Source organism: Mandrillus leucophaeus, unplaced genomic scaffold, assembly GCF_000951045.1.
Source record: "Mandrillus leucophaeus isolate KB7577 unplaced genomic scaffold, Mleu.le_1.0 Scaffold1234, whole genome shotgun sequence".
Classification (NCBI taxonomy): Eukaryota; Metazoa; Chordata; class Mammalia; order Primates; family Cercopithecidae; genus Mandrillus; species Mandrillus leucophaeus.
The window spans coordinates 192876-206211 of NW_012100699.1; the positions used below are offsets into that span (position 1 = coordinate 192876).

The window sequence follows — 13336 nt, forward strand, 5'->3', positions numbered from 1 at the left end:
GCCCACTTCAGGGCCTTGCCACTCTTGTCCTTTGCTCAGATAATCACCTTCTCTGTCTTTAAAAGTGTCACCGTCCTCCATAATCTCTTTCCTTCCTTTACTCTACTCCTGTAGACCGCTTTATTTATTTATTGTTATTTTTTTTGAGACGGAGTCTCACTCTGTTCCTCAGGCTGCAGTGCAGTGTTGCGATCTTGGCTCACTGCAACCTCCACCTCCTGGGTTCAAGCAATTCTCCTGCCTTAGCCTCCTGAGTAGCTGGGATTATAGAGGAGTGCCACGATGCCTGGCTAATTTTTGTATTTTTAGTAGAGATGGGGTTTCGCCACGTTGACCAGGCTAGTCTTGAACTTCTGACCTCAAGTGATCTATCCACCTTGGCCTCCCAAAGTGAAGGGATTACAGGCTTGAGCCACCGCTCCCAGACTGCTTTACTTTCTTCCATAACTTCTTTTTAAACAGAGGCAGCGGTGGTAGGAAAAGGGGCGGCACAGGTCTCACTATGTTACCCCGGCTGCTTTCCAACTCCTGGGCTCATGCAATCTGCCCGCCTCGGCCTCCCAAAGTGCTAGGATTACAGACATGAGCCACTGTGCCTGGCCATTTTTTATTTTATTTCCTTTTTTATTTTTCAGAGCAGGAGTGGAAGTTTATTATTAAAAAGTGATAGAGCAGGAAAAAAAGGAAAGTGCACTTGGAAGAGATCCAAGTGGGTGACTTGGAGAACAAGTGCCACACAGCCCTTCTGTCACTCTGGGCGTCAGGGCCCTGTCCACTTTGTATAGCCGCTGGCTTATAGAAGGTGCTCGATAAATCTCTTGAATTCAAAAATCAATTAGGATGCCTCTGTAGTGAAAAAGAAACAGTAAAGATGAGGGATAATCAATTTTAAAAATGAGCAGTAAGTACACACAAAGCATTTTATTCATTCTTATGACACCTGTTGCTTTTTTGCTGTGTTTGGGTATACGCATGCCATGTCATAGTTTGTGGGGCCCTCAAAGCAAGCTGGGGAGAGTATACCGAATTTAGCTCCTGAGACATGATGCTCTTCCTTTTTAATTAACCCAGAACTTAGCAGCTTACCTATTTCTCTAATGTCAAAACGTCCTTAGACTGGGGGTGATACTTGAGTGAAAGAGAATTTTGCAAGTATTAAATGAGCTAGCTTCTTTTTTTTTTGTTTTTCTTTGAGACACAGTCTTGCTCTGTCACCCAGGCTGGAGTGCAGTGGTGCGATCTCAGTTCACTGCAACCTCTGCCACCCGGGTTCAAGCGATTCTCCTGCCTCAGCCTCCTGAGTAGCTGGGATTACAGGTGTACGCCACCACACCTGGCTAATTTTTGTATTTTTAGTAGAGATAGGCTTTCACCATGTTGGCCATGCTGGTCTTGAACTCCTGACCTCGTGTCTGCCCACCTCAGCCTCCCAAAGTGCTGGAACTGTAGGCGTGAGCCACCACGCCCAGCAAAGAGCTTCTAACCTTCATAACCTGACAGGTGTTCTCCTCGAGTCCAGGGTCTTTCTGTCCTTTCACGGTGCTCTGCATCCCCTGGATGTGCCAGTTTCTGGGGGAAGACCAGTCCCTTGTTACATGCATGAGTCAGTGAACAGGGAGTGGGTGAATGACATTTGTGGAAAAGTTATTTCTAGAAGTTAGGTGGGCAGCTTGGAAGGTAGAGGCACTTCTACAGACTATTCCTTGGGGCCACACGTAGGTTCTTGAATCCTGAATGGAAAGGGGAGATTGATAACTGGTGTGTTTATGTTCTTACAAGTCTTCTGCCTTTTAAAATCCAGTCCCAGGACATCAAAGCTCTGCAGAAAGAACTCGAGCAATTTGCCAAGCTCCTGAAGCAGAAGAGGATCACCCTGGGATATACACAGGCCGATGTGGGGCTCACCCTGGGGGTTCTATTTGGTGGGTTCCCCTCAGCATGTTCTGACCACATCTTCCTTCTAAGGAACATTCCTGAATCTAGGCCTTTTCCTCCCCATCAAGGGAGTGCGGGAGGCACAGGGGCAGACTCCACCCTCACCCGTGAAGAGGAGTGGGGAGAGGGAGAAGATGCTTGGGCTTTGAGCTCCCTCTGGGAAGAGGTGGGAAGCTTGGATCTCAGGGTCACAAGGGCCCTGCATGCTCCCTCACTTTGCTTCTCCTTTGACTGGCCTCCCCCAGGGAAGGTGTTCAGCCAAACGACCATCTGCCGCTTTGAGGCTCTGCAGCTTAGCTTCAAGAACATGTGTAAGCTGCGGCCCTTGCTGCAGAAGTGGGTGGAGGAAGCTGACAACAATGAAAATCTTCAGGAGGTGAGGGTGGGAGGGGGATACATGGGGACCTTCCCTTTCTTGGCCTAATTTCCATTGCTTCCATCCCTAGCTTGTAGCTCTCCGTCTTTGGTGCAGTGGTTCTCAGTGGGATGGAGTAAAATTCCTCAGTTCTGCTGGGATAAGGTCCAGAGCCAACCCTTCCAGGATCCTGCCTTTTCACACCACCTGGCTTTGCTGACACATCTAGTCACAGACCCCCGTGATGCTGTTACTCAGCAAGTCCAAAGCTTGCCCTTGTCACCCCCTTCCCACCTGCACAGATATGCAAAGCAGAAACCCTGGTGCAGGCCCGAAAGAGAAAGCGAACCAGTATCGAGAACCGAGTGAGAGGCAGCCTGGAGAATCTGTTCCTGCAGTGCCCGAAACCCACACTGCAGCAGATCAGCCACATCGCCCAGCAGCTTGGGCTCGAGAAGGATGTGAGTGCCATGTCTCTCTGCGGGCTCCATCTCTCTCCCGTCACCACCTCGCTCTCCGGAGCTCTGGCTCCTCCTCCGACTGCTCTAGGGGCTGTTGGCTTTGGACAGAATGTCCAAGCAGAGTCAGGCCCGTCTCAGCTCATTGTCTAATGTCACTCTCCTTTCTGTCATCCACCTGCAGGTGGTCCGAGTGTGGTTCTGTAACCGGCGCCAGAAGGGCAAGCGATCGAGCAGTGACTATGCACAACGAGAGGATTTTGAGGCTGCTGGGTCTCCTTTCTCAGGGGGACCAGTGTCCTTTCCTCTGGCCCCAGGGCCCCATTTTGGTACCCCAGGCTATGGGAGCCCTCACTTCACTGCACTGTACTCCTCGGTCCCTTTCCCTGAGGGGGAAGCCTTTCCCCCTGTCTCCGTCACCGCTCTGAGCTCTCCCATGCATTCAAACTGAGGCGCCTGCCCTTCTAGGAATGAGGGACAGGGGGAGGGGAGGAGCTAGGGAAAGAGAACCTAGAGTTCGTGCCAGGGCTTTTGGGATTAAGTTCTTCATTCACTAAGGAAGGAATTGGGAACACAAAGGGTGGGGGCAGGGGAGTTTGGGGCAACTGGTTGGAGGGAAGGTGAAGTTCAATGATGCTCTTGATTTTAATCCCACATCATGTATCACTTTTTTCTTAAATAAAGAAGCCTGGGACACAGTAGATAGACACACTTATCTTGGTTTGTCCTTCAGTTACGGAGGTGGGGATGGGAATATCCAATGCTCATTCATACCCAAGTGAACCTGAAACCAAGGTGCCATTGAAACTCCTTAAGGTCACGCAATGTCAGAGGGAGAGGTGGGATTGCAGCCAAGTTTATTTGTACAGGGCCCTCTTATAGGCTAGTTCCCAAAAGCCTGTGACACGAGCTTTTGCCTGTAGAATCAGTCACCATGTAGCTGTTACCTGTTCAGAGATGGCTTTTTGCTTTCCCCACCCTATTCTGGAATTCTTAAATGGCTTTATACTTAGAAACCGTCTTATTTCTGTTGTACCTAAATCACCCCAACCAGAAACTTCTATTAATACTTTGTGCTTTCTTGATAACTTTGGTTTCCACTTAAGGTTTTTGCATACTCCGCCCATAAGTAACTCATTAGATACTAAAGTTTTATTCCTGGCTCTGCCACTAGTTCATTAGGGGTCTTTGCCCCAGAGTCATTTCCTCCATGTAAAAAAACCTGGGCTCATTAAATCTAGGTATGAAAGGGTGGATGTTGCAGGTTGTAATATAATAGGTCAAGATAAGGCTTTATTTCTACTGAAATGATGCTTTGACAATAGCTTGGCTTGGTGTAAGGCTCACAAAAGAAAATCACATGTACCATGTGTGGGTTAAGCAGTTTGATTCACACTGGACCAGGCCAGCCCAGTTGCCCTCTGCTGTGTCCACCTGTGGAGCGGAGCTGTGTCGCAGCCATCACACCAGTAAACTGCTATAGCTGGTTTACCAGGCTTTCTCTTCCCCTGATGGTACGGGTGAAGCCTGTAAATAAATCTTCTGCTATCTTTGTGAACTTAAATAGATCTGTTTTCCCTTAAACTAGAAACCTTAATTACTTGTATTCCTACCTCCAGCTCAACCCATATATTTGCACCTTTCCAGTAAGCAAATTGTATTTCCATCTCTCCTCCCCTTTCCCTAAGATTCTGAATTAGTTCTCCAGACCTTGCCAAGTACATTCTCCCTGGAAAGCAAGGAATATATCACAGACCCACAAGAGTAAATACCCAGGAGTGAAAGAAGCTGCTTGTCCTCGACTTAGAAATAAAAGCAAAGCTCTGAAAAGCCAGGTCACTACGATTTGGTCGGAAGCAGGACTAGCCACAGAGTAGGGAAGTTTTGGGGACAGGCCCTAGGTTTTCCCAGAATGCCTTGGGTGATGCCACCAAGAACCTTAAGAACTCCCTCTTACATTTTCCATCAGTTGCAGGCATGGCTTTTGCAACTGATAGGTGCTCTGACTACAGATATTCTGGTGTCCATGGCAACATGGCCTTATAGCTTGTAATAGTGGGAACTTCCAGCTCACTGGCAATTTCCTGGAGGTGGCAATATCTTTGGCAGGAAACCATCTCTTCTGTCAGCTTGGCCACCAGGGTCTGCTCCAGGCCCTGAATGAGTCCACATCAATCCGCCCTTCTTCCCTGTAGTCATTCCCTCCTGGGGAGGGAAGGGAAGGGGGGCATTTAGCAGACCCATTTGCTCGCTGCTGTGTCTACTCATGGGCAGGTGTGTCCGATGGGGCCTTGGTGGTGGACCTTAGGTCTGGATGCCAGCCCGGCACCCTGGGCATCGGAAGTCGGCCTCCCTGGCAGCCTGGATGCTGCAGCCAACACAGGCCACATGGAACCAGACGTCACAGCCATCACACTGAACCCAGGCCACTGTCTCTTCCTGGGGCAGGCAGCAACAAGGAGCTGCACAGGGCTCCCCGCCCCCAACTGCAGGGGGAGCCATGGGGGCGCTCACTGGGTACTTCCGAGGACGGCCACGTCGATTTCTGAAGGAAGTGACACAGACACAAGGGTCACTGGAAACCTGTAGGAGAAGGCCTAGACCTTGCCACCCTATGGCTGGTCATAGGATGAGGCCACAGAGGCACAGTGGTCTGAGGACTAAGGTGAGCCTGGACTCCGTCCTTAAAAACACATAGGGTAGGCCTAAAAACCTCTAGTGTGAGCCTGGAAGTTCCCCATCCTTAGGCACTGGAAGAATGGGGTTAAAGCCATATGAATGTAAAGTAGGACAGGCCCACTCCGGTTGTTTTATAAGCACTACCCCACCCCACCTCTCATTTTCTCCTGCACATATTTTTCTTTTCCTATCAGAGCTAACCCAGGTCTTGCCATTCCATCTATTCCACCTCCCATGCCCGTCCCCCAAGCAGGGGAACCTCCTCACAGCCTAGGGATACAAGGAATCAAAAGGCAGTAAAACACTGAGAGGGCCAAGTGAGGACTCTACTTACCCAGTGGGAGTCAGTGGGGCTTTGTCTACACGGAGTTTCTTCCTGGGCTCCGTAAGGACCGGTGGCGGGCTCTCAGAAGGCTGACTCTCATCATCCAGTTCCGCCAACACTCGGTGAACAGATTTCCTCCGATTGCGTGGGGGTGGAGCAGAAGGGGTGGTCCCCACTTCCCCAGGTGGGGCGGGAACAGGCAGGCTCCTTGGTCCACCCCAACTAGGGGAGAAGGTGAGGGGCTGGGGCCGGAGCTTGCTGAGGCTGCCGATGGAGTTCAGGATCAGTGTGGCCTTGGGGGCAGGGGAGAGAGTGCTGAGAGGCCGCTGTGGAGCCCCCTGGGAGGGCAGCATAGGCCGGAAACCAGCCCCAGCCCGGGTTTCTCCCCTAGATCGTGGGATGGTAATGGCAGCAAAGTCCTGAGGCTTGACTCGTACTTGTTGGAACATGAAGTAGAACTCCGAGGGGCTGGTTCCTGGCGGCCCTTCAGGGCCAAAGGTCAGGAGGTCTCCATCACTCAATTCCAGCCTGTGACCTCTTGGGAGTCGGACATTATTGACCAAAGTACCTGTTGATGGTGGGGCACCAGGCAAATACGGAGGACAAGAACAGAAATGACCAGAGTCAGGAGTGCAGAAATCTGGCTCTGTCTGGTTTCTGGGGAAGAACATGAAACTGCTATCAGATTCTCCCTCACATCCTAAGCCCCTCAGCAGGTGACAGGTACCAGGCAGTACGCTCCTTGTCAGTTGGGAACAAGTCTGTGTTTCTTGTGCTTTCCTACAAAGGATCCCTCCCCTCACTCTCCTAAGGTCCAATTTTCTTCCTTTTTTTTTTTTTTTTTTTTTTGCGGTGGAGTCTTGCTCTATTGCCCACGCTGGAGTGCAGTAGCGCAATCTCAGCTCACGGCACTCCGCCTCCCAGGTTCAAGCGATTCTCCTGCCTCAGCCTCCTGAGTAGCTGGGATTACAGGCACGTGCCACCACATCTGGCTAATTTTTTTATTTTTAGCAGAGACATGGTTTTACCATGTTGGTTAGGCTGGTCTCATACTCCTGACCTCATGATCTGCCCGCCTCAGCCTCCCAAAATGCTGGGATTACAGGCGTGAGCCACCATGCCCAGCCCTAAGGTCCAATTTTCAAACATGCTCACTCTCCCCAGCTCCAGCTCGTTCAGATTCTAGCTCTACCACTTACCAGCTATGTGACCCTGAGCAAGCTTTTTGTTTGTTTTTTTTGTTTTGTTTTTTTGAGACGGAGTCTCACTCTGTTGCCAAGCTGGAGTGCCATAGCACGATCTCAGCTCACTGCAACCTCCGCCTCCCGGGTTCAAGTGATTCTCCTGCCTCAGCCTCCTGAGTAGCTGGGGTTACAGGCGCATTCCACCATACCTGGCTAATTTTTGTATTTTTTTTTTTTCAGTAGAGATGGGGTTTTACCATGTTGGTCAGGCTGGTCTCAAACTCCTGACCTTATGATCCTCCCACCTCGGGATCCCAAAGTGCTGGGATTACAGGCGTGAGCCACTGCACCCGGCCTTTTTTAAAAAATTAATTAATTTTTTGGTAGAGACAGGTTTTCACCATGTTGCCCAGGCTGGTCTCGAACTCCTGAGCTCAAGTGATCCACCTGCTTTAGCCTCCCAAAGTGGTGGATTACCGGTGTGAGCCACCATGCCCAGCCCTGGACAAGTTCCTTAATCTCTTTGTGCCTCATTTTCCTTTACTGTAAATGAGGATAATATTAGTGCCACTTACATTCAATACACTTAAAATAGTGCCTGGTTCATAACGGGAAGCACTAGATGAATGTTGGCTACCATAGTCTAATAACCACAACACTCCCACAACTGACTTTACCAAGAGGAAGAGATTTTGCCAGGGGCCAGTGGCAGAACTCAAATGTGAATCTAGGCTTTCTGAGGCTAACTCCCTCAAGTCAGGGAGAAAGACACATACCCAGATTACTAAAAACATTATTCAACATAGAACTGCCCTAACCCAGGAACAGAGTGCCTCAGCAAAGCTGGAAACTGAATCAAGTCTAAACTTGGCCTCTAAACATCCCCTCTGTGACATCTTTCTGATGATACCCCAGGTCCTGTATGAGCTAAACGGGACCAACAAGGGTCGGTCTGGCAGAGAGCTTCTGACTGTGCATACTTCTGGTGGGAAGATGAAGGTCTGGACAATTACCATCCATCCAATCTGATGGGAGTATGGGAGGCAGGCAGCAGGGTCTTGTGGAGACCTTACTCATTCCAGCCTGGAACTTCAACCACCCAGGGGCAAAGCTGCCCTGCTTACTGCTCACCTTGGCTGCTGTGGTCTTCCAGGCTGACCCTCCAATCATCACCCCGGGGCTCGGCGTGCAGTTCGGCGTGGATCCCAGAGATGAGGCCAGGCTCCTGCTGGGGCCGCAGAGCCACATCACACAGGTCGGCCCTGTGGCCCAAGCGATAGGTGCAGCCAGCCCCGGCGGGGGGGTGGAAGGTGTAGAGATCACCGCCCCTGCCGCCCCCTATGCGCAGCAGTTGGAAGCAGGGCAGCATGGGCGGTGCCCCCTTTGCACCACCTCTTCCACTTTAGGGATCCATTTCCTTTCCCACTCCTGGGCCACGCACCGCTGGCTTAAGTTCGCTTCCCAGTCTGATGCAAACTTGAGTTGTGCTGTGTGCAGTTTCAACTTTGAGCACACTACCTGAATAGTCCAAATTCAGAGTGCAAGCAGCCTAGGACTCAATGCAAAATCGGTTGTTAAGCCGACTTGCAAATGAAAAATTCCAGGAAGGTCTCCGTGCAATGCAAACTCAGGAACACGTCCTATAGCACCTCACTTGAGCTGGATCCTCAGGTCGCAAAATATCTGGGGAGCCTCCAATCTGCAAGGCAAGGATACTTTAGGCAGCTCCTGTGTGTGTCGGGGTGGCGGGGCGCGGTGGGGAGGTCCTGTTATACACACGTCTACGTGCAGTACGAACACATCACCTCTGTGTAATTCGGAGAAGAGCAGCTTCTTCCTGTCAAACCTGCTTATCCTAATAGAGCACTCCCGCTTGCCTGCGCCCCGATCTTCTGGCCAATCCCTCACTCATAACTAGTTTGAACCTCCGAGGGCAATGAATCTACTGTCATCCCCCAAAAGGAAGTGCAAACGAGTTCTTAAGTACTCCAACAAATTGGACCTAAACCCCTACTTCCCGGCTTCTCTAGGTGGGATAAAAACAGGAAGGGGCTCCCCGCGATCATGCAAGGCATACCCGGCCTTTTCCCTCTCGGCCCCAGCCCCGTTTCGGATCTACCAGCGCGGTGCAGTCTCCGAGTAGCCTCCTCTTCAAGCAGTGCCAGCCTGTGCCGCGGGTCCCGGGACCCCCTGGGCTCCTCGGCCGGAGCCGATACTGCTGCAGCTGTTTGACAGCCAGGAAGCCGGGGCCAGGAGGGGCGCGGCCTCGGCGCGCGGGCAGCGCCTACCCCTCCTTCGGAATTCCCGGGCCCGAACTTCGCGCCGAGCGAGCCCGCCCCCGTGCCGTTTCTGATTGGCCAGGTCATTTGCTCTCTTCCGCGCCATTGGGCGGCTTCCTAAGATCGCCCGCCTTCCGCTTTTTCTGATTAGTTCACAAGTTTTCCCGGGTTCCCGCAGTGGGGAGGAGCCGCCTGGGCGCGGAGATGCGTCGACACATTCTGTGGGCCCAGATTTAGACGCCACTGCGCCTGCGTACACCTTTCCTCCTCCCTACAGTGAAATAGGACCTTAGGGCGCCCGCCTTGCGCAGGCGCGGTCAGAGGCCGAGGCAGAGGCGGGGCCGGAGCGAGGCGTAGGGGGTGTGGTCAAGGCGCAGTAGGGGTTCTCGCGGTGGGTAAGGGACGTTCGGGAAGAGTCGGTTGTGGGCGGGAAGGGGCTGAGCGGGGGTGCTGGGAGGGTTCAAGGGGTCCAAAGGGGAAGGGGGAACAGGGGCCAGGTGAAGGGGTAGATGAGGAGATCAGAACAGCCTTAGAGCTCAGGGGCCAACTGGGTGAACAGCCTTGGGTATCTAGGGGAGCAGTAGGGGGAGAGCAGAGCCGGCTAGCGTACAGGGGGCGAGAGCAGACTATTGAGAGATGGGGGTGAGGGTGAGGACCAGAACAATTCCTTCAGAAAAAAGTAGATTAGGATGTAAAAAGGGACCAGAGTAGGGATCCCAGATTCAGGTAAAAAATAGACTAATGAGGGTGGGAGGGTGGGGGGAAGGTCTTAAAGTGCCCACTATGTGTTAGGACTCGAGAAAGAGGCGGCGGGCGGCAGGCATGGAAGCTGAGGGGATAGTAGAGAGAAGCTGAGAGGACAGCCGCAGGAAAGATTTGGATGAGATGTCAGGACGCTGACTCTTCTGCCTGGGGATCTAGGCTGCTTGGATTCCCAAGGTCTTGGGAAGGGTCTAGCCCTGCATGTGGCCACATTCAGCTGGGGCCAGGCCTTGGGCCAGCACTTTAATAGGGAAGGACCCAAGAGTCATGGCCTGGTGGTGTCTGGATGGGATTCCCCCAGGCCTTGCTGAGCCATGGAGAGAACTCTGGAGATGGCGCTCAAGACCCCTGCACTGTGTACCTCCTTTCTCACCTCTGGCCAGGGGCAGCAGGGACCATAGAAACTTAAGGAGGAGGGTAAAGGCACTGCCCAGAATCCTGAAAGTATGAGTAAAGCCTCAGAGCCCCTCTCGGTCTGTCTTTTTCAGTAAATTCTCTCCACTTGATAGTTAGTTGCCTGGGTTCCCTGAGGAACCAGGTTGAGACAAGCAAGTGAATTTGGGGTATCTGGGTATCTCCTACTTCTTTGGGGAAGTAGGAAAAGAGCTGAGCATCGGGTGGACCTGGCGGTAATTCAAGGATTATGACTTTGTTATTGTAGGGGCTTTCTCTTTGGAAGGTGGCCTGAAAATTGAATTGGAGTGTCTTTGTTTCTCCTATTGTCCAGGGGAACATAGATGGCTGGAGACAGAATCTAGAGCCTTCAAATAATGTGGAGATGTTTCCACCTTCAGGTCAGTGGGACCAGACAAGGGGAGTGGTGGTTGTCTCTGCCTGGGAAACTGACCATCTTTGATTTTGTAATTCTTCAGGTTCCACTGGGCTGATTCCTCCCTCCCATTTTCAAGCTCGGCCCCTTTCAACTCTGCCGAGAATGGCTCCCACCTGGCTCTCAGACATTCCCCTGGTCCAACCCCCAGGCCGTCAAGATGTCTCAGAGAGGCGACTGGACACCCAGAGACCTCAAGTGACCATGTGGAAACAGGATGTTTCCAGTGACAGGCAGGAGCCAGGGCGGAGAGGCAGGTAGGGATCCATCCTCGCTGTTTTCTCAGGCTGGCTTGCTAGTGACCCTTCTTCCCTGGAATAAACTCCTTACCCTGTTTCGGCCCTAGTTTCCAGAACCTACTCATTTTTATGCAGGCAATTATTAGTTCCTACAGTGCTTAGATAATAAAGCAGTGTGCTAGGTGCTAGGGATGAGGATAACAATAATGAATAAGACAAATCCTGACTTAAATTTGTAATTAATAAGGAATCTAAAATCCTAAGAGGGGAGATAGATTGACCATCAACTGATGGTAAAGCATAGTATGAGGCAAGATGAAGAAGTGCAAACTAGAAGTAGAGACCCAGCCCTGTGGCAGTGTGGGTTCATTCTGATGGAAGAAAGCCTTTACAGAGGACATGCTATGGGAGCTGGCCATGCTGTCGTATTGTCTGTAAACATTCTTTTTCTTGTTGTTTCATGTGTCTTCCCAGATGTACTGGGATATCATTCTGCCATTTTGCTCCAGAGTAGGATTACATTAGAAGCAGCAGCACGATGAAGAAGGAGTACTAGACTGGGTGTCAGGAGACAGAGACTCTATTTCTAGTTTGGCTACCAGCTAGAGGACATTTGGCAAGTCAATTTCCCTAGCCTACAGATCCCTGATACTTAAAAATAAATGAAGAAAATAAAGAAAAGGCCAGGTATGGTGGCTCACACCTATACTCCTAGCACTTTGGAAGCTGAGGCAGGAGGATCACTTGAGCCCAGGAGTTCAAGACCAGCCCGGGCAACAAAGCGAGACTTCGTCTCCACAGAAAATAATTAGCTGGCTGTGGTGACATGCATTTGTAGTCCCAGCTACTCGGGAGGCTAAGGTGGTAGGATCGCTTGAGCTCAGGAGTTCAAGGCTGCAGTGACCTATGATCCAGCCACTGCATTGAGGCCTGGGTGACACAGTGATACCCTGTCTCTAAAAACAACAACACTCTCCTGTGGTCCTGGGTGTCAGAGAGACAGCTGCCTCAGGAGCCATGTTCCAAGCTGGATTAAACTTCATGTGATATTGGTAGACAATGTCTCCAAAGGCTGGCACTATGTTATTTATGTACTGTTCTCTCAGACTCCTCATAAAGCCTGTCTCTTATACACATCTAGATGTGTATAAGAGACAGATGTTATTTATGTACTGTTCTCTCAGACTCCTCATAAAGTATACCTAACACTCAATAAATGCATTTTAACTAGCACCTGGCCTCACCATATTGGTACTAGAAGCTCAGCTCTCTGTATGCCCATTCCTCCCTCAAACTTCTTGCCCTTAAATCAGAATTGAGAAGTCTCTGTTCTTCCAATCTTTCCACTTAAAATGTATGGCCTAAAAATAAAAAATAAATAAGACAAAAAAAAACACCAAAAAACAAAAAGAATATGTGGCCTAATGATATACACATTTGATGTTGGATCTGTCTGTATGTAGCTCTCTCTAGGGAGATCATGTTCCATCATCTCAGCCAGACTTTAGGTCCTGTGAGTCCAGGCACTGGACTTAACATGCTCAGTAGGGCTTTGATGAATGATGATGATGTCAATGCAGACATCCCCATACCCCAGCTTCAGCACCCCCTTCACCTCCCCACACGGGGGCAGAGAGGTCCTCTTTTCCTTCTGGCTATGTTTACACCCTCGACTATCCTTCCAGCACTGGAGACAAGTCTCACCTGCACTAACCTGTCTTTGAAGGTCCTGGGAGCTGGAGGGGTCACAGGCCCTGAGCCAGCAGGCTGAGGTGATTGCTCGGCAGTTGCAAGAACTGCGGCGGCTGGAGGAGGAGGTCCGGCTCCTGCGGGAGACCTCACTGCAGCAGAAGATGAGGCTAGAGGCCCAGGCCATGGAGCTGGAGGCCCTGGCACAGGCAGAGAAGGCTGGCCGAGCTGAGGCCGAGGGCCTGCGTGCTGCTTTGGCTGGGGCTGAGGTCGTCCGGAAGAACTTGGAAGAGGGGAGCCAGCGCGAGCTGGAAGAGGTTCAGAGGCTGCACCAAGAGCAGGTGAGTGCAGGGGTGGGAAGGATTTAAATTCATAACGGAGAGCTGGGCAGTAGCTTCCAAGCAAAGAACAGGTATTGCAGAAAAGACCCTCCATGAGTAGTGAGTAGTGGAGTGATGAGACCTTTGGTGAAAAGAAACACACATGGCCTAGAAAGATGGAGAATTTGGGTATTTTGATCTTAATTCAGGTTGCACTTTTTCCCCAAGACTCAGGTGGCCTCCGACGACTTGAAGCCCTGCTTCCTTTTCTAGTAGGAAGTA

The 13336-nt window shown here is 51.1% G+C and overlaps 3 protein-coding genes across 9 annotated transcripts in view; 2 read left to right on the top strand and 1 right to left on the bottom strand.

Moving 5' to 3' along the window:
- The window catches only part of POU5F1 (POU class 5 homeobox 1), a 22602-nt gene extending 19139 nt beyond the window's left edge, over positions 1-3463 (top strand). Inside the window, exons 1-5 of one of the 3 annotated variants that reach the window (XM_011971648.1) lie at positions 678-1317; positions 1802-1922; positions 2181-2311; positions 2593-2751; positions 2933-3463. In XM_011971648.1, the coding sequence (XP_011827038.1) occupies positions 2243-2311; positions 2593-2751; positions 2933-3199 (495 nt within the window). In that variant the 5' untranslated portion in view covers positions 678-1317; positions 1802-1922; positions 2181-2242 and the 3' untranslated portion in view covers positions 3200-3463. Of the gene's footprint in view, positions 1-677; positions 1318-1801; positions 1923-2180; positions 2312-2592; positions 2752-2932 lie in introns of those variants that run through there. The other 2 variants (XM_011971649.1, XM_011971647.1) reach the window with 2 other exon arrangements.
- Positions 3464-4310: 847 nt separating this feature from the next.
- TCF19 (transcription factor 19) lies at positions 4311-9439 on the bottom strand. 2 transcript variants are annotated; one of them, XM_011971646.1, is made up of 5 exons: positions 9056-9252; positions 8742-8881; positions 8068-8635; positions 5762-6320; positions 4311-5293 (listed from the first exon to the last, which is right to left on the bottom strand). In XM_011971646.1, exons 3-5 carry the CDS (start codon positions 8303-8305, stop codon positions 5053-5055), a joined length of 1038 nt encoding a protein of 345 aa, XP_011827036.1. In that variant the 5' UTR covers positions 8306-8635; positions 8742-8881; positions 9056-9252; the 3' UTR covers positions 4311-5052. The 2 variants fall into 2 exon arrangements, with proteins under 2 accessions (XP_011827036.1, XP_011827035.1); XM_011971645.1 differs by lacking the exon at positions 8742-8881 and having other exon boundaries at positions 9056-9439.
- A 104-nt stretch (positions 9440-9543) lies between these two features.
- The window catches only part of CCHCR1 (coiled-coil alpha-helical rod protein 1), a 15430-nt gene continuing 11637 nt past the window's right edge, over positions 9544-13336 (top strand). The window contains exons 1-4 of one of the 4 annotated variants that reach the window (XM_011971652.1): positions 9544-9610; positions 10705-10771; positions 10850-11063; positions 12772-13075. In XM_011971652.1, the coding sequence (XP_011827042.1) occupies positions 10756-10771; positions 10850-11063; positions 12772-13075 (534 nt within the window). In that variant the 5' untranslated portion in view covers positions 9544-9610; positions 10705-10755. Of the gene's footprint in view, positions 9611-9632; positions 10395-10704; positions 10772-10849; positions 11064-12771; positions 13076-13336 lie in introns of those variants that run through there. The other 3 variants (XM_011971653.1, XM_011971650.1, XM_011971651.1) reach the window with 3 other exon arrangements.

Bases quoted from the DNA above. Each gene is read 5' to 3' on its own strand.
- TCF19 (XM_011971645.1), bottom strand. From the start codon at position 8,305: ATGCTGCCCTGCTTCCAACTGCTGCGCATAGGGGGCGGCAGGGGCGGT. The intron at 6,321-8,067 runs GTGAGCAGTAAG...CACCATCAACAG, and splicing joins GGAAGACCACAGCAGCCAAG to GTACTTTGGTCAATAATGTC. The intron at 5,294-5,761 runs GTAAGTAGAGTC...CACTTCCTTCAG, and splicing joins GCCCCACTGACTCCCACTGG to AAATCGACGTGGCCGTCCTC.